The 26,075-nt window shown below is 39.8% G+C and overlaps 2 protein-coding genes across 2 annotated transcripts in view; both read left to right on the top strand.

Moving 5' to 3' along the window:
- Positions 1-933: 933 nt before the first annotated feature.
- Positions 934-15,424, top strand: LOC140165035 (uncharacterized). Its single transcript, XM_072188447.1, has 5 exons — positions 934-1,939; positions 2,216-2,614; positions 4,199-4,300; positions 5,262-5,456; positions 12,067-15,424. The coding sequence occupies exons 1-5, from the start codon at positions 949-951 to the stop codon at positions 12,417-12,419; spliced, it is 2,040 nt and encodes a 679-aa protein (XP_072044548.1). The 5' UTR covers positions 934-948; the 3' UTR covers positions 12,420-15,424.
- Positions 15,425-24,568: 9,144 nt separating this feature from the next.
- Positions 24,569-26,075, top strand: part of LOC140164052 (uncharacterized) — a 29,488-nt gene continuing 27,981 nt past the window's right edge. Inside the window, exon 1 of the mRNA XM_072187315.1 lies at positions 24,569-24,677. Coding sequence (XP_072043416.1) covers positions 24,609-24,677 — 69 coding nt within the window. The 5' untranslated portion in view covers positions 24,569-24,608. The remainder of the gene's footprint in view (positions 24,678-26,075) is intronic.

Here is a 26,075-nt window from a genome sequence, read left to right as displayed (position 1 = left end):
GATATAGGCCTAGTACCATTATTTCAAAAAAATGTATGCTTTATCAAATTTTTTCCGCCCTTTATTATTTACTAATTCTTTTTGCCGCCCCTTCGTTTTTGCCGCCCCTGTTTTTGCCGCCCTTCTTCTTCCGCCGCCCCAGTTCATTTTGGCCGCCCCCTGCTTTTACCCCGGGGGTAAAAGCAGCCCCCCAATACGCGCATTTAAATAACGACATCCTAGTATTATTATCATCAATATCTGTCATTCTGTCTTGTTCAAGTATTACAAACCATATCGTCAGGGCATGCCTACAATGACGTATTGTGCAAAAGCGTAACAAACGTAGCCTTTACAAGAAATGCCTTTAAAAGGAGACCGTGAAATCTTGAGAAAATTTTGTACCAGAGTTCCCATCATGCCTTAAAGCTGGTCGTAGGGGAGACGGTGTTTGCACTTACATTCAGGCAAATAAAGCTGACACACAAGAGGAATGGTATGGGTTCTAGAAAGGAGATCACATGGCTTTTGTGTCATTTCCGCCCATGATTTTTCGCGGGAAATGACCCTTCGGAGCAAAATCCCTTTTGGATTTATGACATTCAATTGAAAGCGTGTTCGGACAAACGACTCTTTGGAGTTTACGGTATAACCGTTCGGAACGAAACACTTAGGGAAATCGACTCGTTCTAAGTTTTAGTGGTAACCTTCAAATATACATCTATATAAAATACGATGCCTTTTGAAAAGGTTCCCCTTTTCCAGAACGCGCATAATTATCATTATTATATCAATTGTGAGAATTATTATATCAATTTTGAAAATGATGTTGTCAGAAATTTACATTCACATCGCTAAAAATATTAAGGCAGTAGGCAATAAGTAGCATCAATCATAAAATTAGGCCCCATTTATTTTGACCCGATTGTCTTTTAACGTTTTTGTTTAACAGAATCATTACTCGCAGCGATGGCTTCAGCTTCTAAAACAATCAACAACATCTCCTGGGCAGGTGACGTCAAGGAACACTTCACAGAGCTTGAAACTCGTCAGACAAAGAAAAACATTGATAAATCTTTGCAATTTCTATCAACATGTAGCGATTATTCCAGCAAAGAGAGCGAAGAAAGTGTCGAATTTTTACGCAAAGTTAGTCGACTGTTATCAATAAGACATATTTACGGAGATTATTTGGCAGAACAAGGGTTTGCAGGATTGTTTGCTAAGATGTGGAAGGCGTATCTCGGGCAATTCAAGACTTTGACGGATCCCATTGTAAATAAGATGGGTTTCCTAACTAGAGCGGTGATGGCCAGTCCAAAACTTTGCGCAGCTATGGGGAAGTCTGGCTCGCTGACATTGCTGCTGCATCAGCTGAGAGCTCCTAACATCACGGTAGACCAACTGAACAACGAAGACACGTTCAACTATGTTCTCCTGGTCATATTGATCATCCAATCAGCAATGCATCTTTGCAGCGACAATCGCGAGGTATATCGTCAAGCAGGTGCCGTTGCTGTTTTGACGCCGTATGTGCAACGACTACAATCAACTGAAAAGGAACTCAACAAACGGCTCATAAAGCTTGGTGCTCTTCTTACGCTCTCCTACATACTTAACGAATCAGAAACCAAGAGGCTTGACTCAGCCGATGTCAAACTTTGTGCCACGTTTCTCGGGCTAATTCATTCGAAAGATGCAACTATTCACAAGTCTATGGCGAATACAGGCGTGTCTAAAACCATGATATTAGATGGCGTCAACCATGTAGCGCTGCTAAACGATGAGAACAAGGTGAACTTCGTACAAGCTGGAATGGTACCGTTGTTGACGAAGGTTTTGAAGAACAAGGAGAAGTTTACGGAAGAGGAACGGGTGTTGGCTGCTCGAGGGTTGTGGACTTTGAGTTTTGTGGGTGAGAACAGAGATGTGCTGAAAAAAGATGCAGATGTCATCAAAAGTAAGTATTAACTCTTAATCTTGTCATTATCGTCATCATTTTCATCTCCATTATCGTCACATCATCATCGTCGTCGTCGTCGTCGTCGTCGTCGTCGTCGTCGTCGTCGTCGTCGTCGTCGTCGTCGTCATCATCATCATCATCATCATCATCATCATCATCATCATCATCATCATCATCATCATCATATCTTCGTCATTATCATTATCATCATCAAAGAGCTCCAGAAACTGCAAAGTTAACGTTATTTTGTCAATCAAAAATCTATATCCGCAGGTCTGAAAGAGAATAGCACAAGCAGCAGTGAAGGCCTACGATCGACCTGCAATTCTGCACTGTGGGAGATATATGAAGGTGAAGTAGGTTTCCTTGACATACGCAAACAAAATGCTACCAAGGACGCCAAAAAAGACACTAAAACGTCGAAATCTACCCCAAGTCTTTTGGAGGTAGTCGCTCAATCGACAGAAGATGAGCCTGAGGATGGTCAACCGGGTGGTCAACATGGTAAAGAGAGAGATGGTCAACTTGGTCAAGAGAGTAGCATCGATACGTGTCGACCGATAAAAGTGATGATTAGCTATCAGTGGGATGTCCAGGAGAATATGGTGAAACTTAAAGAGAATCTGAGTCGAACAAACTTATTCAGCGTCTGGATGGACGTAGATAAAATGAGTAAGATAATTATATCCGAGGGCACTTAACACAAAATGACAGTACGGGTACATGTTCCCCCGGAAAGACCCCCCTATTTGGATTTCGCATTTCCGTAAGACTATATTTGGTCATTATAGAGCTCCGAAAGACCCTTGATTTTGATAATTTCAGCTCTAAAGGACCCAAAAATTGTTCATTCCTCATAATTCTGTTTTATTTCAGACGATTTTCAACCAGAAAGCCAAGAAAGACCTTTGATTTTGACTGTTCGCAGCTCCAAAAGTCCCCCTTTTACCGGTACGCCGTCAGCTCCCAAAGAGCGGGCCAAAGATCTACCTCCTCAAAATTCCGGGGAACATACCCACCAAATTGTTTTGATGTGCCCCCTCCCCCCGCCTCCCCCGGGAATTATATAGCATATGCAGGGTTGACACTATTTAATTCAGGTATGAATCAAGTCATTTTGAGTAATTTTGACCGGGAATTTCGAGCTTAGGTCAAGTCAAATCACTGATTGTCACAATTGTCTCGTGATGCACGGAGGCACAGGTCGTGACTCGTTACAACTCTAGGATATGGCAGGCCGGCTATTGCTTAAAGACCCTAGTCGCTATGGGCCTTAGCGGTATTTCAGAGGAAAACATTTAAAGATTTAAACGGTTTTCAAACGGTAGCAGCTATACGACTGATAGGATTGCTATGGGCTCAAGGTTCTGTATCTAATACTTGCTTGTGAAGCTATGATGTGAAAATGTCCATTCTCCTGTTTTCTACATCTTCTGCTCCGTCGGTTTTCTGGGATTCTCATTATTATAAGAAACGGATGTCAAAAATTAGGATGTCAAAAAGTTGACGAGAAGGAGGAAAATTAAGTACGCAAAAGAGGAAGCAAGAAAAAGATGAAGAGGAAGAAGAGGGAATGAAAGAAAGAATAAATTATAAGCTATAATATATAATACGGCGCCCAGGGCACATGCCCCTTGCCCTCTAGCCACGTCACTGGTCTGAGAAGAAAATGTTAGACCTGCCTTACGGGTATACGAGGTAGACTGTTGGTCGATTTGAAATTACTTGGTACTCTAGGTCGGTAAACATGAGTAAGATTGGATCTTTCCCTAGAGAAGTCCTTTTGAGAGGGCTGGGCTTTCGGAACTCTAGCGAGTGCCATCTTCAGAGCAACTAAATAAACATGACTGTTGGTCGAAGCTGCCGGAAAAAAAATCGATTTTCATTATCTGAATCAATATTGAAAAATAACACGTTGGTGTTTTGCAAAAGTTCATTCTACAAATCATATACTTTGAATACTTGGTTAATAATATTTATTGTTGTTAATGAGTTATGTACGTTTTACAAAAGTGTTGTTGTTTCAGCCCTCTTTACAACATAAGTCAAGAACCGCGGGACCTAAAACTACAAAAGTATATCTGTGATATTTGAATTCTTCTACACGCTTGCTATGAATTGAGCAATGCAATTTTTGCTAGTCACTACCATTCGGAAGATGATGTGAACTACATTTTTCTTGCTGCTTCGACCAACAATACATCGTATACCCTTCTTTAAATACCCGGTTGATTGTTTACTTGTTGCTTTATACAGAAGGGAGCATTTTGGCAGGAATGGCAGATGCCGTGGAAGAAAGTGACGTCATTCTAGTATGTCTTTCAAGAAAATACAAGGAAAGCCTCAACTGCCGAACAGGTACGTGGATTTAATGGATCACATGGACGCTTGTGATTGAAACGAGCATAGTGTTCTCCCCATATCAATTCCTTGGGCGCTTGTTATGTACATGCGACTCAATGCTATTTTGTCGCTATTGCTCCAAAGAAAATAGCACACGAAACTGAGCTTTTATTTTTAAAGCGCAGTGATTTATAGTGCGCTACGCACAGGCACAACACCTAGACGTTGATCCACAAGCCTCAGCACACTTTACAGGTTGTCGCTGACCACTACGGCCCCACATCATTCCACAAACCATTAAAGAACAATTCAGGGACTTTGCTGCTTCAAGAGCGCACACCCTAGACATTCCACAAATAACCATCGCAACCAGGATCAGCTCCCCGCGTTTCGTACGGGGGCGTACGGGTTACAACGAGACAAATTAGCAGTGAGTTAATTCCAAGCTTTTCAAGCTAACTCAATTTTTCCATGTGAGCGTATAGGCACCGCCAGGGTTCGAACTCGCAACCTCTCACACCATAGGCGAACGCCTTATCGATTGAGCTAACTTGACTGCTATTTTTGCTAATTAATTAATGATTAATTAATAATTAAACGTAAAGGTAAAGGAGACGATCATGTATAAACAGTGATCGGAGTGCCCATCTCTCTTTCATTGGCGATTGGGCCAGACTCCTCCATGTAAGTGTTGCTGTGGGGGATCGCTACACCTCCTCCACAGCGAGTCTGTTACCTCCCCAGCTTTAAAGAATGCCGGTACCCATTTATAAACCTGGGTGGAGAAGAGTAATCGAGATAAAGTCCCTTACTCAAGGGCACAACACAATGGTGTCGCCTGGACTCGAACCGGCAACCTTCCGATTATGAGTCGGAGCCCGTTCCGCTTGGCCACCGTGTTTCCTGTAAATAAATAAATAAATAATTAATAATAATAATTAATATTATTTATTTCATCATAATTAATTTTAAACAGAGGCCAGCTATGCATACAAACTAAAGAAGCCATTGGTACCTTTGTTGGTAGAAGACAATTACAATCCAGATGGATGGCTTGGTGCTCTGGTTGGTATGGAATTATACTACAAGTTCCATCAACAGGATCAGATCACGTCGGAGCTGCCTGGACTGATTAACGCAGTTCAGGATAAATGCTCACAGGAACTCAAAGGTAAGAGCTATTAAAGATCTCAGAGTCTACTAGTGACGGCGCCAGGATTTTTTTTTTCGGGGGAAAGGGGCATGGCGGCAAAGTGAAGTTCAGGTAGACAGGTGGGGGGATTCAACAAATTTTGCCCAAAAATGCCGTAAAAAATAGAAATTTTCGTAATCTTGGGGTTTTACTGGGGTAACGGGGAGGCAAGAGTTCTGACTGGGGCATTTGTCCCTGCGGGGGGCAATTCTACCCCTGCTATGGATACATTCCCAAATACCAGAGGCAGATGACACTCGGGACAAATGAGTACTGGTAAACTTGAATCATGTATAGTGTTGTTGCCACGGGGGGGGCACTCCCATAATATTGACATACGTCATGTGGCCATGAAACGACCCTGTTATTTTTGGCAAATCCTACACCCAATGACTCCGTTTTTCAGTAGGTTACACTGAATGACCCCTTTTTTTGAACAATAGTCCTCAAAATTGAAATTTCGGCGCGCTTCGTACGCATTTTGAAAAAAATAAATGAGTTTTGTCTATCTTGTACTGTATGTAAAATTGGGTAAAAAGCTATTTTTGATTGTTACTGATGTGAAATTTTGGGCGCTCCCATACAACATCACCCCATTTTTGACATTGCCAACATCGAATGACCCCCCCTTTTTTTTCTGAAAATGTCCACACTGATAGACCCCTAGTTGCGAGTGGCCCCCGGGTTGTTGCCTGTATATGTACTGCATGTTGTGTCCTCTGGTGATCATCTCGGAGGATTGCTACAGGAAAGGAGGGCCAGACGGTATGGCTATAGGCCATAAACGATGCGGTACATCATGATCAGCATGTTGGTGACACTACACACCGACACCGCCTGGCTAATAATTATTTGGTGCAGCAGAGACACTAAAATGAATACACGGGATCGATACACGTGAATTGCTATGCACGATTTTGATATCAGACGAAAATCTTCGGATACCGGGTTAGAAAATGATGAATATCTCCCGTAAATGAATTTTTCTCAAGAAACCAGATGTGGTCTCATACACTTGAAAATACGTGTTGAACAGATATGATGGTCGCTAGAATGCGCTTTGAAAATTGGCCGTGCGCTTTGAACTCAAAATCGGACCAAAACTCTAATTTTATATTGCGTTGGTCCTGTATGGACTACATCGTGTAGTACAGCTGCACTCACTACTAGGCAGTATAAAGTCGATGACCATTGACCTCAATGGGGTATACAAGCTTATTCACGCACAACCAAGATCAATTACCCGGCTATTGTGAGTAGCCTTAGTCATGTCCCTCGACTAATTATTCCTCTCAAAGAGCTTCAAAGGTCTGAACCAAATGGCCAATCGTGGCTGTGGATTCAACCTACCATGGCGATTTCTGCCATGAAGATATAGGGTCGGTGACACTGTGCACTATGCCTCTGGTTGTAGTCTGACTTGACGAACCGGGCATCACGCCTCTGTACTGATTCACGAGGTCTTTGGTTGGTGGGTCCCAGACTGATGAGGCATAGGCCTATTCTAGGGTTGGGAGGACATAAGTACTTACCAGACTGACAACCCCATCCTTGACCGAGAGGTATCGTCTGCCATATGGATACCCAAACTGTTCTGAATCTCAGGATGCTTTCAGTTTAGGTCATGTATAGTGCACACCGCTTAGGTGGGTATCTGGGGGTGAGGGGGCCCAGCAACTCTTCAACTTCTCTCGCTACTTTAGTAAGATAAAGAAGCTCAAAGATCAAGACGGAAACGACCCATGCCTGCCCAACGACTTCGTGAAACGGACCTGACTTTACTAGAACTTAGAAGTGAACATCAGAGATACTCCCTCACATGTCGTAGAGACAGACAACAACAACAACAACAACAAGCAGCTTTTATATAGCGCCGTAACATGAGCAAAACACGACCTCGGCGCTTTACAGAAAAAAATATCTTAAACTACACATCTTACATTACTAATTTAAACAAATAAACAAAGCAGCATGAAACATGGGGGAAGAAATTAGTCCGGGAATAAATGAGTTATTGTTTGGCTCTTGAAAGAAGCAACTGTGATAGAGTTTCTGATGATATTTGGTAAAATGTTCCATAACATTGGGGCAGCATGTGTGAAAGCGCGATCTCCTTGAGTAGTGAAAGTTCTGTTGACAACAAGGCGAGGTTGGTCGTGCCCGGAACGCAGGTTGACAGACGGAATGTAAATGTGAAGGAGTTCAGTGAGGTAAATGGGGGCTTGATTGTGCAGGCACTTGTAAGCAAGCAGAAGGGTCTTGAATATGATTCGCTGTTTGACTGGCAACCAGTGCAGCTCTTGAATCAGAGGAGAAGTGTTCTCACGTCTGCTTGCCCGGAAAATGAGACGTGCAGAGCGGTTCTGGATCTTTTGAAGCTTCTGTATGTCTTTGGCTGTGATGTTAATAAGCAGAGAGTTGCAGTAGTCCAATCTGGATGTTATTACAGACCTACATCCAACAGAGGAGGGATCGCCATCTATTGCCTGTAGGGTATCACCATATATCATGACAGCGTTCTTGATCCATAGCACTTGGAGCTGATGTGGTCCTCAGTAACAATGAAGTCACAGAAAATACTATGCTGCTGTCTATAGACCACCTAGTGCTAACAGTGATATCATCAGCTATCTGAACTCCAATACCTTGTCAAAGCTGTCTGAATTCCATGCACAATCAGTTCTTCTTGGCGACTTCAATGTCCGCACCACGAAGAATGGCTTGGCAGCCGCACAACAGATGCTGCTGCTGGACGTCGCAGACTTCAGATGTGTAATACTCTTGGTCTAACACAATTTGTTAAAGAACCTACCAGGGAAGACCAGGTACTTGACCTGGTCATCACTGATCTTGATGCCACCTGCACTGTACATATAGGCCTACAAGACTAGGTACTGAAGGTGCCGATGTACAGAGATAAACCCTATACAAGCGCAAAGTGCGGCAGGGCTAATTACTGGGCAATGAGAGGTTTTCTTGCATCTGCATCTGCAGACTGGTCTCTTGCGCTCCTATCTGATGACCTAGAAGAAGCTTGCAGCAACAACATCATCAGTGATGCTATATCATGAGATTTTCATACCAGCAAAGCTCGTTATCAAGAAGACTGGAGACAAGCTACCGTATGGGTTAATGACCACTGCAAACGAGCAGCAACCAAGAAGCGCCGATTTTTCAGGAAGCTGAAAAAGAATAACACCAAGGAATACAAGGATAAGTTTACAAAAGCTAGAAAAGAGTATATAATCATGCAGAGAAGGTAGCCAGAAAGAGCTATAACAGCAACTTGAGGAAAGAACTCTCAGATTAGCCTCAGCAGCAAGAAATGGCGGAACACTGTTAACACGGCCCGGTCCACCAGAGTCTACATGCACCATCACATTAAAAGACAAAGCAGAAAAAATCTGTCAAACCTTTGACGCTAAATGTCAGCTTGCCAGCGCAAAAGAATCTGCTCTTGAAGTTCAGCATTCAGCAGCGTGTTCATGGAAAAGATAGCCTTCAATGTCAAAGATGTTAGGAAGCTTCTCAGGAATTTGCAACCAGATAAAGATATTGGTCTGACGAAATCCCTGCAAGAGTCCTGAAGGAATGCAGCGCAGAACTTTCTTGCCTTAATAATGTAGTGAGGCCTGAAACAGAATAAGGCTGGTGCCAATTTGCCTGCTTTTTCTTTAAGGGGTCCTCTCCAAATTGTCCCTTTGAAATTCATGACCCCTTTGAGTCCCCTTTGAGCATTTTAAAGGGTGCATGACTCATTTCAAAGGCGAGGCAAAGGGGATTTCATAAAATTTCATCGGGGAACATAGATTGTGTGTTATTGGGTTCAACAGGGCGATATTGTTTTTGGGCGAATGGAATTGCAATTAACCAGTCACCCCAGCTAACCTCCTAATATTATTATTCCCCTAGTCTCCAAAGGGGTATCAAATTGTCTGATTCCATGTCTGCTCACTCACTCGCTCGCTCATTTTTTTAAATTTTGGAATGATTTATGAAATCTCGGCACAATGACCACTTCCAAGTCTTTTTGGCGTAGGCTACTCTAGGGGGTTTGTCCATCAGAATCTCACACTGATTTGAAAAAACTGAAAAAAGGCCTCCGGGAAGGCCTCATAGTTTCATAAGACCGACAACTACTAACAGTAGGCCTAAACTGCTAAGTTGTAGGCGACGGTACATTGGAAAACAAAATAAAAACAAAAACACCTCCCTCCCTCATCAATTCATAAAAATCTTCTGGACGAGAACCCCGGGACGAGAAGTCTCGAGAACCAAAACATTAATTTTATATGGCCTAATTAAACTGACTCAATTATATAAATGGGCAAAAAAAACCCGGAAAAACAAAAAAAAATCCTGGTGTCCTCCAGATCGTGGCAGACACCGCCTGAGCTATTTGAAATACCGGAAGTTGGGCTTTGTATAGCAGAGTCACGGGCTCAAAATAACATGAAGTGCCTATTTTCGAGTACAATTTTATGTTGGATTTTGGCTCTAAACTTGCACTAAATGTTCAAGGAATGGTACTGTATGTGTTATTTACAATACTGAGAAGTGGTCTGTCACCGTTGATGTTGTTGGAATTGTGTTGGGAATGACTGATCGATGAAAATTCCTACGATGAAGATCGAAAAGTAGTTAAGCTTAACGAACATGATGACGAATGGCATTGACATTTGATGCATTTTAAGAATGATAAGCCCAAACAAGGGAATTTTAAACCAGGGTTAAGGAAGCTTCATAATTCAATATTATTATAACAGATATTCTATAAGCCTATACTTGTCATGTACGTACACCGTACAATACCATCATTCATTTGATGTTAGTGATACATAATTGCTGTATATTCATAATATTGCATATTGGAAATCTCCTGCAGCCTGTCACGGGTCTCACTGTGCGGCACCAACATCTGCACTGTTATTCTACCATATCATGATATCAATCCGTAGAGACGTCTATAAACTATAAATGCCTATTACTATAGGCTGGATTGAATCTTTTGCCAGAACAAATATTGAATTGGAGCCGTCTACGTCTAACACAGGGCTCAGATCACTTTAAAGTGAAACAACCGAGCAAGCAAGACTAAAAGAGCAATACTAAATGTGTAGACCTACAGCCCACTCATTTGAATCCAGCTAGGAGAGTCGGCCAGTACAACCATCAAATACGAAACAGTCAAGACAGGCAGTTATCAAAAAAGCAGTAACTTCATTTTGGACTTTACATACATTGTATGATTGTAAACATGTCACTGTCAACAGATAGCAAATATGGCATGTCTTTGTTAGAGGCTAACCAGCAAGGCATAGTAGTACAAGTGACATGGACAACAGATATGACAAGATGCTTAATAAGACTGTGGAAAGACTACACCGCTAGAGGGCTACTGGATGGCAAAACAAAACGAAATAGCGTAGCTTATGCCCAAATGACTAAAGAGCTCAAAGAACAATGCCATCTAGAATATTCTGTGCCTAAACTTCATAAAGCCGTCATCAGCAAATTGAAATGTTTGAAAAAGAAGTACAATCTTGGAGACAAAGCGAAAGCAGAAGGAAAAACAAAACAACAAATCAGTCAGGTTTTTAGGTGGTATAATGATTTGGTACCACTTATGACTGGCCAAATCGAAGTCCGTGAAAACATAGAGGACGATTTTATTGATGTCCCATTGGCTGAGCAGGATTCACATTATTTATCAAACAATCAAGAGGTTCAAGAAAATGGTGATTGGCGCCCAGGTAAGATACACTAAACCATAAACAGGGACTGCCTATTAACAAGGAAAAATCGTCCTAAGATTACCAACGTCAATGAAAGAGGAATTTGTAGCCTGAGTTGACAAAAGAATCACTCACTGTTAGGATGCTATTTAAAGGGACATATTAGGGACATGAAAGGTCAACGATCCGCCCAACCTGCCGTTGCCCAAAGTAAGGAGTAAGGACGCAATTTAGGGACATGTATGAAATCATGGCCTTATCACATTATCAACTATTGAAAAACCCAATTATATATCAGGCTGGAAAAAAATAATTTTTATTATTGGGTACATACTACTGATACTAGCACTACTTTCGGGCTCTGTTGCTATTTAGTATAGGCCTACTATCCAGAGAGGTTGCGTCAGCAACTTCTCTAGTATCTTTACAAAAAGTTATGACAGAAATATTCCTCACGCTGACGCGCTCGATCGAACCCGTCGCGCTACGCGCTCGCTAAGTCCGTGAGGGCCACAGACTGTGGCTAGGTATATACATGCATAGACATACCAGACGTGTCTGGGCATACATGTACATGTATATTATGTTAAATATATGATAAAGTTAAAGTGGTGGATTGATGATAAATTTTTGGTACAATTTTCTGTAACTTTTAGGTTTTCTGTAAAATGAAACAGAGAGGACACAAACTTCTTATTTGTCCTTAAAAAGACAACCTCCTTTCTGCGAAGATACCAATAATTTTCTAAATTGAACTGATCACATATTTTCGCAAGATTCATACATGGTCGTATGTATTATTTAAAAATTTTGTATCTGATTTGTTTTTTTATTTCTGTATCTTCTACATGTAGAGGGTCTTGGTCTACGTCCATCGGGTGTTAGTGTGGTAAGCAGGGCTGAACAGAAACTACCAAAAGCAGAGTCCTCAAATGTCATCCCTGTTTCATTATCTTCCCTAGCTGCCACTGGTAATACAGTAAGTGCATGGTCCACAGAAAGAGTAGCTGAGTGGTTAGACAACAACGACCTCTCCGACCTCAAGATGAAATTTCAACGTCTTAGAGGGAAACATCTGCATCAGTTGTACAAGCGATACCAGCGCTCACCGGATGTGTTCGACTCAACACTTAAAAACGATTTGCAGATGGATTTCATCACCATTGTGATGCTTACAACAGCATTAGAAGAGTTGTTTACACTTTAATACATGCAATGGCCCCATCCCAATGGCATAGACCACAATGGCCCCATCCCAATGGCATAGTTCTTAACCTCAATTAAACAAGCATAATGCAAAATTTGACCTCAAGTTGCAGAGTATGAGTTTTATACCCAAATTTACAAAGGTCATTCAATGAATTTACAAATGTATTGGGGTTAATGAACTGTACTCTGATAGATGAACATGTTGTGGAACCTAGTGATGTATGTACAGGTAATCTTCTAGGGCAAACTTTTACTGAAATTAGGCCAAAAAAATGGTTTGCTTGTCCTCCAGTGGGATTTCTGGGGTGGGTCTGTCGGTAGGTCAGATTTTTATATTTTTTTTAATGACACACTACTGTCAAGTGGAAAGATTACAAATACTCCAGACTATCAATACGCATTGGCACACCATAGAAATAGATTCTATTAGGGTGACTAAAAACTTACAGGCTTAAGAAGCAAAGTTTATTGGAAACATGGATGCAGGAATGGACAGTTATGAAATGTTTTACAAGTACAGTGATGATTTTCTTCAAAACTAAATGTTGTTGGCCAATTAGCTTTGAAGTGAAATTTACACTCAGAAAAAATAATAAAAAACCATTAAAATTATCTAAAAAAAATTCAAAAGGGCCCATGCTAATTTTGGCCGGGTCGGTCGTTGGAGGACAAGCAAACTATTTTTTTGGCCTAAAGGCGTATTAAAGCCCACCTGAGAGCTCAAAGCAGGGTCAGAAATTTGGTGAGAATCTGAGAATCCATTCTCGCAAGGATTCTCGTCAACAAAATTGCAAGAATCAAAATGGATTCCTGTAAATATTTCAGTTTATCATACAAAGTTATATCCATGGCGAGAATCCATGGATTCTTGCAAAATTCCACTGGGAGAATCCAAAAGGATCCTCGCACTTGGTTGGAAATTTCTGACCCTGTAAAATACATGTACTTTTTGGATTGCGAGGACTTTTTGCTATTTTAAACCATTTTTACCAAAAGTATCCCTCGTGTGTACTACATTGTATTTGCCAAATTGACAAAATGTTTTCCCACTGACTTTTTTTATATAATTTGGGATTTTGGGGCTAGTCTCCCCATAGTCCCTGGGCCCCTCATGTATGTTGAGCCAGCTACATTTGCACCAGAGAAGAAATCTTGTCCTTCCCAGAATCCTTTGCACATGGCACATCACCTCATTTCATCAAATGACACTATTGATTTGTACAGGTTCCCTTTATTTTCATGTTGAGAATAGACTGGCTAAACATGGGTCGATAGTCAAGTAATAGGCACATTTTGCAAGATCTCAAGATCTAGATCTGCTTTGTTGATTAGGATACTTTTTGTCACTATAGACCCATGTAGCAAATCAGTACAGAAAATTTAAATTAAAGAAATGCATTATGGGAAGTGTAAGATATCTTTTCTTCACATCTTTAGCTTTTTTCAATGTCATTGACAGTCATGTGCACTTTGTGTCATTGCATATCACTACTATATTGTAATAATCAGGAGCAGTGTTTCATTGTTGCAGGAAAAACATGCTATGCAGTTGTGGCCCTTGAACATGTTTAAAAGAAAACTGCAAAAAGGTTCAACAGGAGGTTTTGCTTTAAACATGTTCAGGGGCCAATGACACAGAAGGTTTTTCTTGGCCAACAATGGTTTTACTCTCTCTGGAAATTGGGTATACCAATTGAAGAATTGTTTTCCCAAATTGACCCAATTTTAGCTCAAAAATTCCTCAAATTGACAAGAATTGTAATACAGAATTTGCAAATTCATGGAAATAATCGGCCTGCTACATCTGAGTAAACACTGACCCTGAGTATCTAACTGACAGGAGCACCTAAAACATCTTGCTGACAATTTTTGAGGCCAGGGTGCTTGACAATCTAAAAAGTAATAGGGACTAATTTTTTTACCTTTTTTTCATTAGTATTAGTAGTACTGTAGCATGTTTAAACCATATTTGTATCAATATTGTCTATATACAATGTCCAATACCACCAGCAAACTAATGCTAAAATGTGTACATCCATATCAAAAAGATGCACTTGTCGGCTGCTATTGAATAAAATACCAGACTCATCTCAAGTTAAGATCACTTAAAAGTCATACCCAAGTCACATGCTGGTTTAAGAATGTTCTCTGTATTCATTAACCATGACTTAGGGATGATTTGAAGTGACCTGCACTTGAGAGGAGTCTGGTTTTACTACCTGTTATGTAAAAAGAGACACATGTAGCAGCCGACAAGTGCATCCTTTTGATATTAGAACAACTTGCCATTATCAGCTTTTTAGCAATTTTGTCCAGGTATTTAGAACCTTTTGTCCTGATATTTCGAGCTGGGGGCAACTTTCCCCCTCCTCCACCTCCACAGGTCTGTATGCCTTTGCTAGTTGACTCGGGTCATGAATGTAACCCTGGTTTGTATACTATACTGATACTGAAATAGAGTGGGCAAGTATCATGCAGAGGAGGTGCTCAGTGCTGGTGTATGTTTCATATTTATTTTTACAAAGTGGGATTTTTCAGATTTTTTGTTTCTATTCGATTAGCAAAATGATAATGTTATACTCACATTTTAGTGACGTTTCACCACTACATTAGTGGTTTCAGCAGACTGGCAACTCATCACATCTGACTATGGCTAAAAGAAGCCATTTGGATCCGCAGAAAAGGACATGACACTCTAAACAAGGATGAGGGGGTGGGCTACGCACTCATCAACATCTTTGACCAACTCATCACACCCTCTAAAGGTGCTGCCTGGTGTCTATAAAAGGACAGAGTCAGATGTGATGAGTTGCAAGTCTGATGAAACCACTAGCGTAGTGGTGAAACATCACTTTACATAGGAATTGTTAGAAATAAACAAAATCACAGTTGAAATCAACGTTCCTGATGAACTTGTTCAAAGATGTTATAAACACGTTTTGGTTTTTGTCAAAATGTTTTAATAATGTAAAAAGGTCATGAAAACATGTTTAAAACATTCTAAATATGTGACGTGTCATGTCAAAAGAAGACACTTTTGGGCAGGTTATCAATTTTGAGGTTTTTACATATCTGACATATAGAGGTATTTTGCTCCACAATGCCGTTTTTCCCAATGAAATCGGACATTCCTAAGCCAAGATATTGAGTTCGTAAGTTATGGTATTATAAAATTGGAAATTGAGATATCGGCCTTTAAATATATTATTGACAATGTTGAGAGTAGGAATTACCTAGAAAAATGTCTCAATAAGTACAAGATGCCAGTTATATTCTGGTCTGAAACTATCAGACAATATTTTAAACATTAATAACATCACAAATTCGCAACAAACCCAAATTGTGAAAAAATAACCCCGGGCAGATTTTTGGCTATTTCTCCATTTATGATCCTGCCCAAAAGTGTCCTTTTGACATGACACGTCACATATGACAATACACTGAATGTTGTCGAAATGTTATTGCAAAATATTTTTGGCAATCATTTTCGCAAAATATTTCGTCAATTAATAACATAATTATATTAGAATGTTTTGCATTCAGGTGGTACTACACCCTCTGATAAATGTTGTGACTAATTTTGCATTTTTCTCAAAAATAACTACACACTGGTAATAAAAGTTATGTATATTGTATGGAATCCAATTACTTCATTGAAATTTCAGTGATTCAAGACAAGTGGTTCATTATATGTTAAGAATTATATCATAAATAACGCATCACTTGTCTTGAGTCATTAAAATTCCAGTGTAGTAACTGGATTCCTTGCCCCTATAATATACATAACTTTTTGTTTCCAGTGTGTTATTATTTTTGGAAAAAAATGCAAAAATGTGGCTGGACGCGGCGAATGAGCCGTAAACTCGGCAAACTTCATTTCGAGCTACAGGTGAAAATATATGCAAATCTCGTATTTTGGCGAAGTTGAGATTTTTGCAGATTTTAAATGTTTAAGCTTTCTTCTAAACACATACAAAGTTTTATTTTAAAGAAATAAGTGGAAATGTGAAATAATCTACATTTTCTGAGGCCCGTCTGATGAATGGTCATTATGCTTCCCTAACTTTGAACACGTTTTGCTCAGTTTCGCGTTTTGATTCATGACAACCTATAACAAGCCATAACTTCGCTTCTGATTGTCATATGAAGTTCATTGAGGTGTCATTTTAATCCCTGAAACATGCTCTTTGCAAATATGCAAAAATGTAAAAATGACCAGAGGGGGACTTTACGGCTTATTCGAGGTGTCCAGGCACAAATAGTCACAAATTTATCAAGGGGTGTAGTAGCACCTTAAGACTAAGTTTTCAGAAATGTTTTCTGAATGTGAAGATGTTTTAAACCCTTTATTATAATATAACCTGACGTTTAAACATTTTCTGTAAAACGTTTATGTTTGCTGGGGTGAAGCATATTCTTGATATATATTATTGCATATGATGTGACCTCATAATCTTATTGAGTAACAGATTGTTCAATGTTTACATGTAAAGATTGCAATACATGTATACGTTTTTTTTTGTATGGCAGTTTCTTTTTAGGTAAATGTGATAAAAATAGAGAGATTGCATTTTCCAAATGTACGTATCAAATGCCTGTGCAATCTATTCAAAATCACTCTCCTGTGACGGGATTGTGAATAGATTGCAAGGGTGTTCGATACGTACGTGTGGAAATTGCAATCTCAATAGTATTTTTAGTAAGTGAATTTACTCTTTGGATCATTTTAGAAAAGATAATCAGTAACATGTACAGGGGCGTAACCAGACCTGACCTTCCGGGGGGGCAAGATTGAAAAATTTCCCAATATATGACCAAAAGTTGTATTATTTATATGCGCGATCATGAGCGGCTTGCCGCAAGTGATAAACGGTGGGGTCCAGGGGCCCGCCTTATGCTCATGGTTTTTGGCATATTAGAAGCTAAAATCCAGTGTTCAGAGTACAAAATTTCACAATCAAAGTAGTATAGATCTTCTTCCTCTTTCTTTCCTTTTCTCTTTCCCTTCCCTTTCTCTTCTCCTTCCCCTTTTTCTTCCCTCTTTTTCTTTTCTTCTTTCCCTTTCTCTTCTTCCCTCTTTTTCCCCTTTTTCTCTTCTCCTTCCCTTTTTCTTCCCTCTTTTCTCTCCTTCCCCTTTTCCCTTCCCAATTTTTTTGCTCTTCTTCCCAGTTTTTTGTGTCCGGGGGAGCTTGCCCCCCGCCCCCCACTGGTTACGCCACTGAACATGTATGAATATTATTTTCATATTGATAAAATTTCTTGCACATATAGAGAGCTCCCTCCTCTGAAATCCAAACATGAATTAAGGTTTTGTGTCCTTATTTGCTGTTGGGAATTTTATGGGAAGACACTATTAGGTTGTGCCTAAAATGACACTTATGTCAAGGGAGCCCATAGCGCCATTAGATGAATCTTTACTGTAGTTGGCGGCCCCAGTGTTGGTAACTTTAGAGGTGATCTACGCAGAGCGCCACAGAATATCTGAGAATTGTCCTTGGTCAATTCGGACGGGGTGCTTTCCGAATCTTTCGTGAGTACTTAATGCAAGTGGTGGAGATTCAATTCAAGGGGGTCTCCCCGTCAGTCCGAATTTTTAGGGTTATGGTTAACCCTAAAAATTTGGACGGTGGTTCGGACTGACGGGGTGTACCCCAATTCAAGATGCTCACTTTCTAAGTTTGCGCATTTACACTTTCACTTTATAAATGATTATACATGTATTGAAGGCCCTGATTCCCAATGGACTATTCCAGAAAATAGATGCACAGCCTCTATACATGTAGAGGAGTTCGGATATCCGGACTTTTTGTCCAGTCGTGATTGTTAGACTTTAAAAGTGTCCAAAGACGAAACAAATACATGCAGAAAAATAGTTCAAAATCAGAAATCCTCAATTTGATAGCTCATTTCGGACTTGGAAATCCAACCATTTCTTTTATTGAATGAATAGTTTATCCTCTATAGCAGTGGCGTAGATTTCTTTTTGACATGGGGGGTGGGTGGAGTTTGAAAATTTTTTGAAGTATAGTGAATCGAGCACCTTTTAGCGACATAATAACTATATGCTACTAATGTGCGCGAAGCGCATAAAAATGTTGCCATATTGAAGCTAAATTGATGAAATATGGTGTAAAAGTGGAGTAAATTCGCACGAAGCGTTGAAAAATTTGCCCTTTGGGGCTAAAATGGCTAAATATGAGGTTAATTTGGTCAGAAACCCACATGCAGGCGTCAACATTGGCGGGGGGGGGGTGATTGTATGGAGTGTCCCCCTTGGCAAAATATTGGGGGATTTATCCCCCCATCCCCGGGATCTACGCCTATGCTCTATAGAGGGTGTGCACTTATGTTTTGGAATAGCCCAATGCCCTTACTCATGTACACAGCAAAAATATTTTAAACAACCGTTTATGTTGTTTAGGCCTGGCACTTAAAGGTCTATTCAGTGATTTCCTGATGCGGAGGATAATATAAATCATCAAAATTCAGATTTTGGCACCTTTATCAGTTTCATATAGTGCTAACAAAGCCTGCTATCGGATAAGCCGGAAGCTGTGTATTAAAGACAATAGACATTTTACATGAATTTGGAATTTCTCTAGAAATTAGCTATATGTATTTGAATGGGGCTTCAAATTTGTCCATACTGGCACTGTTTTCCTCGGTTTACTTTTTTTGGGACAACCTTTTCATTTAAAAAATACCTAATGACAATTAATGACTTATCCTTCACTGCAATTTGTACACAATTTTTTTTTACGCTTTTGCTGGGATCACTGAATAAGTCTTTGCCCAATTTGAAAACGGTTGTTTAAAATAGTATTCATGCTTGCTCTCCTGAGTGTGCACTCTTACATGTTGCTTGCGTTTGAAGAATAATAAAAATTCAGTTTGTGAGTACATTTTGATAGCCCTTCCCAGGCAGCAACGTCCAGTTATGCATTCACCAAAATTATTGTCAACAGGGCAATATTACTGCTTGTTGTTATTTTACTCTGTATAAATTTTATATGTATTACAATAGTAGGTGCTAGACAATAAAATTTCAATGATTGATGGAAATAATAACGTTTTTTTGTTGTTGCAAATGGGATTTATTGATGAAGCCAAGCACATTAAAAAAATAAAAATAGAGCCTTGCTACATTTGGTGAATGCCCTGCCTGAGTGCGTGAAAATATAATGACAGCGCCCTCAAGCCGTATTAAATTTATTTTGGCCAGCTGTTGGGCCTTTAAGCAATCACCTATATTAAAAGAAAAGAAAAGAAAAATAAAAGAACATGGAGGAAGAGAGGGGCCTCTAGGCAACCACCCACATTAAAAAACAAAAATTTGATGAGTGATTGCTGGAGGATAGGCCTACTGTGTTTTGATATCCATCTGCAAATCCTGCATCAACTCCCGTTTGTAATTCATGAAGTTCATTGAGCAAGTGATTTGATAGAACACACCGCAGTCCGAAGATATTGAGCACATAATATTATTGTTCCAAGAGACAATGTGTGTATTTATAGGCCTAGCTAGCTATGTGAAAAGAACCCGGGGGTGGAAGGCATGTTTAGGATCACGCTTTTTTAGGATCCACCGTCCCGATCCATCATGTTTCATGACAGTCCACCAAAACATCAATGATGAGAACATGCACAGAAACAGCAAACCAAACATTAACTCCTATAACTTCCTGTCAACTCTTTAAATCGTTACTCCAAATTGTTACTCCAAATTGTTCTGTCTTTTTGTCTTTCCTGCCTTTTAGGCTACCCTTAGCTCATTATTAATATTAAGAAATACACTGCAGTTTTTAGTTAATTGGCTAAAAACTGCCATTCTACTTGCCTTATACATGCACATTAATGTTATATTAATTCGCAATGCATACTTACTATAGCACATTATAAAATGTATAAAGACTGATTACTCACTGCAATCTTAACTTTTAAACTTTTTGAATGTGTTATTGATTGTTATAGTCCGATACCGTACTCCGGCGAAGTATGATGCAAAATAACATATCACTAATATGTAGGCCTACAATTTTCACTGATGTATACGGTACTGAGAAACTTTCATCTCGCACATAAAAAGCTTGCAAAATAATTTGCATAGGCCTATTTAAAAAAAAATAATAGACCACGTTTTATATCAACCCTGAACGACTAGAAAAGAGAAAAAGAAACCATGCTAGGACTCTCGCGGGAAGGGGAAGTGGCTCTACGGCACCCTAAGCTAAGGGAAGCAATGTACCCTTCTTGGCAATGTGGCATTTTGATTCATTTTGGGGGCAATGGTCGAAAGGGATCAAAAATGTTGAAACAAACAAAAACGAGTGCAAATACTGTGAGGTGGTGGGTGGAGCTTCATTTGAAGGAGTGGGGGTTGACTGCAAAGACCACTCTGCTTATATACCAGTGGCGTAACAAAAGGACTCGGCTCCTGCGCGGTGACCATTTGATCGCACACCTTTCTGCTGTGTTTAGACCCGATTCGATTTTTTTAGCTCTTGGCCAACAGCCTATCCCGGAGGGGGTTCTCCCTGGTTGAAGGTATACGGGAATGTGCCACGGTTTTGGGGTACCTTTTCAGCAATTTTGGTATATCGATGGGTGGGTTTTCAGTGGAGACCAATGCGCCCAATTGGGCGCATTTGGGCAAAAGTGCCCCTTAAAGTGCCCAATTATGGCAATTTTGGGTGTTTTTTGTGACAAATTGGTATACTGATGGGTGGCAAAAACAGGATAAAGTAGGTATAGAGAAAGTCAGCATCCGAAAGTCTGTGTGGCACATCCCCGTAAATTTTTTTTCGAAGAACCCCCAAACAGTTTATACAGGCAAAGTCTCATTTAAACTTCGTGGGCATTTCTAAAATCATTTTTGAACAGCCAATCAGCTAAGAGAAAATGTGTGCACTCATTCGTGGAAACAATACAATCCGTCCTTGAATGAACGTAGGAACTCCACACAGACATCTCAGCACTGGCTGACCACACATATTTTGGTAAGGTTCTTCTACAGTGGCATGTTGACAGGTTGATTTGTGTTTCATGAATGACGGCACTCTTACACATCACATGTTGATGAAAAACCTATCAATATTTAGCTGATATGATGTACTTTACGATTCTGGATGAAACGGTTGGGACCGGTGTAAGAGAGCCTCTTGAATGGGATTTCTAAAAATAGTACTTAGGCGACAAATCATTGTGTTTTGAGAGTCCGTTCAACACAGTAAATCCCATTGACATCGCTCCCGCTGACTTTCTTAAAGACTTCATGACATTATAAAAAGTTCTTCTGGACGGCCTTATCTTGATCAATTTGATTAAAACAAGTTTACCATACCAAAATATATAATATTCCCTGGCACAAAATGAATGAAATGGTATACAATTGAGCAAGCCGTTAGTAATATAGCCACATGAAAAATTGGCCCCATACAAGTTCTATGGGCATGTTTTGTGTGTTGCCGCGTGCGTGTGCTGGCTGTGAATGGAAGATGAGACTAAACTGTTTGTAATGCCCCCCCGGGCAGCCTATAATTTTGCCCAATTTTAGTTCACCAGAACCCTAGATAGTTGAAATTTCAGTTCATCAAGTTAGTTATAACGATGCTACGAAAATCAGATAGGCATGATCATGATGATAGGGCGATTAGGGCCTCTCATGTGATGTCTTGTCTGATCCTGCTGTCACTTCCCCAGGGACCACAGATAAGAAGTGAAGAGCCCGGAGAATTGGGGGATTTCCCGGTGGTGGTACGTACGATCAATCTGATCTTTGCACAGTCTCGTTCGTTGCAAGCAAAATATTGACTTACTGTGCTAATAAAAATGAAATGCCCTGTCATAATTATTTTTACCTTGGTGTGTCCTAAATGACTTTTTAAAACCATGCTAACAGGCTTATATTAATTTGGGAAAATCCTAATTGTGCACAAGCAATTACGAATTCGATTAAAAATAAATAAATGCGGAACGTTTTGTCCGACAAACCAGTTTTGGGGAAAACTTCCGGGTATATCAATTAGTAAACAAAGAAAACGTGACGGTAAAATTATATTTCTGTGGCTGAAACTTTCGTGGATCATAAAAGGCCTAATTTCTTGTGACAAAATTACACTAAATTTGTGCGATCATACTTGACTAAGCTTTATGCATCATACAGCCCAAAACTGTATACGAAGAACAAACTTCGCGTCAATCTACAAAAATGCCGGGAAAGAAATGTCACAAATTTAAACAGCTCGCGAATTTTAAAGTTGTAATAACTTGCAGCCTCTATTTGCGCGCATGCACAGAACGAAACGTGTTAATAATAAAGTGCAGGATTTTATTATTAGTGACATCATTTTGACGATAACTTCCTGATATGATATGCCAAATTACTGCCTGTATTGTACCTAATGACGGGATACAAGCATAGATCCGACAACTTAGCTAAGTCATTTTACGCAACTTTCAGCTATCATATTAACTTTGAGCTAATATCTTTTACGGTGTACTGTCGCGTCGTTTTATCTGAAAAGTGAGCTTGAATTGATGCTTAGAATCGCGGGAATCTGTGGCGTCTCTTTCACTTTGAACAAGGAATATTTTGCTGCATTTATATATATATCGGTATTACTTAATTTACTTTCAGGTATGTATAGACTAAAGTATTGTTATAATTTATTCAGTCAAAACTACGACTAGTCATGCTTGTCCTAGACTCAGACCTTCAAGTTCAGGGGCTTAAGTTCCTGATGCATGCATGGAACCAGTGATCGTGCAAAGGTCTGGGTACTATGGGTACGCTTTTCATACATGTTCAACGGGGGGAGGGCGGCGAGCATAAAGCCCTCCAACTCTCTTTGGCTAGGGTCCGGGCCCACTCCCATGGAGTCCAGGCTCCCAAAAATTGCAACTTTTTGGGCACAACATATTCCCCCTGAATAGGCTGATTGTCACGCTGATTGTGCAAGATTTTTTTGCAGATTTAGCCTGAGAGGGGCCTAAGATTTATGGTAGTTTACGTGGTGAACTACCCCTTACCCTTACCCACATGTCCACACTATTATTATTTAATTATATTATAATGTTAATTATTATCATATTACCATCATCCCCAATGTTGACACCATGTGGGTTTCTGTTACAAATTTCATAGCAAATTTGATATATTTTTATTTTTGATAAGTAAACTTAATTAATCTAAAATATACATGTGTACATAGTGTATAGCTGGGAGGAAAAGCTGTTGATTAAAAATGTTGACCTTTCGTACACGGTTGTTTGATGTATATAGAATTGGCTTCATTATTAACTAAATGCAAACTATAGATGGCGCTATTTACCCTAAATCATATTTCTTTATTTGCAAGAGGTTGGTAGTTAATACTGCCATTAAAACAGCTGGAATAGGTGAAACAAGCAACAAAAGAAATTTTATAAACATATTTTATCAAACAATAAAAGGAATTATTTGTATTAAAAGCTTGAACCAGTAATTTCCAGTAACCAAATAGCGCCACCAATTTTGTCATTAATAGGCACATTTTATGTCCGAAAAAGCTTTAAAAAATGCTATAAAAGTGAATAAAATTGTAAAAGAGGGTAAATTAAAGTTGCGAATGACTCAAAAGCATATGTATACATTAGCATGATATCTCTTTCAGCTGTTTAAGCCTAAAATTTGGTTGTACATTATGTTTTGTATGAAAAACTAATAAATGATCCCATCAAACAACCGTGCGTATTGAAGGTACACATTTTTTCCCAAAGACCTAAATTTTTTAGGTCTTTTGGGTAAAAATCTTGTGGAATAACTTGCCCACCTGTACATTACAGCACACCATGTGCTGTGATATTAGATTGCTAAGCATTTTTGACAATTTTTTGTCAAATTTTACCTTCCTGAAAGTTACCTTGCCTCCCTTGTCCACCCCACCCCACCCCACCCACCTCCACCCCGGCCAAATTATAGCTATGCAGCCATTTAAAAGTTGCTCTGCTGTTTTTGCAGTGTTCCCCTGTGAGAAGTCTTTTTAGGCCTTTTTGTACTTTTAAGCCCATTTTTGACAATCTTCTTGATAGTTGCCCCTCCTTTCTCCCTCCCCCCCCCAATTCTGTGAGCTGCCAATGACTGATGTCTTCCCTCAATCCCATTTTCATTTACAGATGCTGGTAATGTGAGGTAACCCAACACTACACAATGGATATACTAGCACCTAGTGTTCATTTGGAAGGCTTTCTACAGCTGCGATCTGCAGGGCCTGTCAAGGTTGGTATCCAGGGGGTGGGGGCTGGTGGTGGTGGTGATGGGGGGGGCATCCTCTCACATTACAGTTCAGGCTTCTCACTTCAAGTTTGGTTGTGATGTATGTCACTGCATGTTTTAATACAAAAAAGGCATAAAGATTTTAAATATTACAAATGCAGTGTTTCCAGTATCGGGGGCATGAGGGAAGCTTTCCCCTTTCCTCCTGGCTATATGGCACTGCTACAGTTTCTGTAAAGATGCAAGTTGAGGGTTTCTTTAAAATATCCCTGACCAGGTGTGTTTGTAGTCAGGTAGTGAAAGTACTGATCGATTGAAGGGTGTATGTGGCTGGGGGAGATTCAACTTTCAGTGTGTGTGTATGTGCGGGGGGTGCAGACAGATTCAAACTTCATGTCTTTGAGTGAGAAATTTGATGCCAAAATGGGGGTCATTACGGTGAAAAATTGTAAATCACCAAAAAATAGTGTCATTTAGTGCGGTCTGGACAATTATTGACCCATAAGGCAATAAAATAAAACCCCAAACCTGTTCTAGGGGCATGATCGACCCAGATTTTAAATTTTGGTTTCAACAAAATAATGCCAACTCAAATATGGAAAATTTCAGGAAAAATATGCAGATTTTTAGGCCTTTTGTTTTGAGGAGAGGTGAAGCTGTCTCTTTGTTCCAGTTCTCCTTAATTACTTCTGGTGTGAGGTATAAAAATCTCCCCTTAAGCATGTTAGGGGGTACTACATCCCTGGCCAATTTTGTGCCTATTTTTGCATTTTTCTCAAAAATTACAGCGCATTGGTGACAAGTAAGGTATGTATGGCCAAGGGCTACAAGTACTGCACTGGAAATTTTTATTTCAACACAGACAGCAGTTGTGGAGTTACAGTCAAAAATGAGGAAAACCAATATTTGATCAATAAATCAATAACTACTTGCCTTGAGTTGCTGAATTTTCAGTGCAGTAGTTGTAGTCCTTGCCCCTATAATATACATATCTTACTTAACTTGTCATCAATGCGCAATAATTTTTGAGAAAAATGCAAAAATAGGCACAAAATTGGCCAGGGGTGTAGTACCCCCTTAACTGCAATCAGAGGAGCTATGACTTCACCCAGTAGTTTCGCAGAAATTTATTCACAAATGATGACTTAATATTGAGCCTCAACTCACAATCACCTGCTCCCACAAAATGAGCATAAAGTCACTATGAAGATACAGTCCATTAATCATGACAAAATTAAACAGAAAACAAAAGACATTGTGGAGGAAATCAGACCCGTACGCAGGATGTCATTTGGGAGGGGTGCTAATTTTGAAAAAGTGGACTTTTTCCAAGGGGGAGGGGCAATTTTGTGAAAAGTGGACACAATTTTGACCTTTTTTGTCCAAAAAGGCGTAAAAAAC

Source organism: Amphiura filiformis, chromosome 11, assembly GCF_039555335.1.
Source record: "Amphiura filiformis chromosome 11, Afil_fr2py, whole genome shotgun sequence".
NCBI classification, from domain to species: domain Eukaryota; kingdom Metazoa; phylum Echinodermata; class Ophiuroidea; order Amphilepidida; family Amphiuridae; genus Amphiura; species Amphiura filiformis.
Note: the sequence above shows the minus strand (reverse complement) of the source record. Positions and strands in the feature narration are given on the sequence as shown.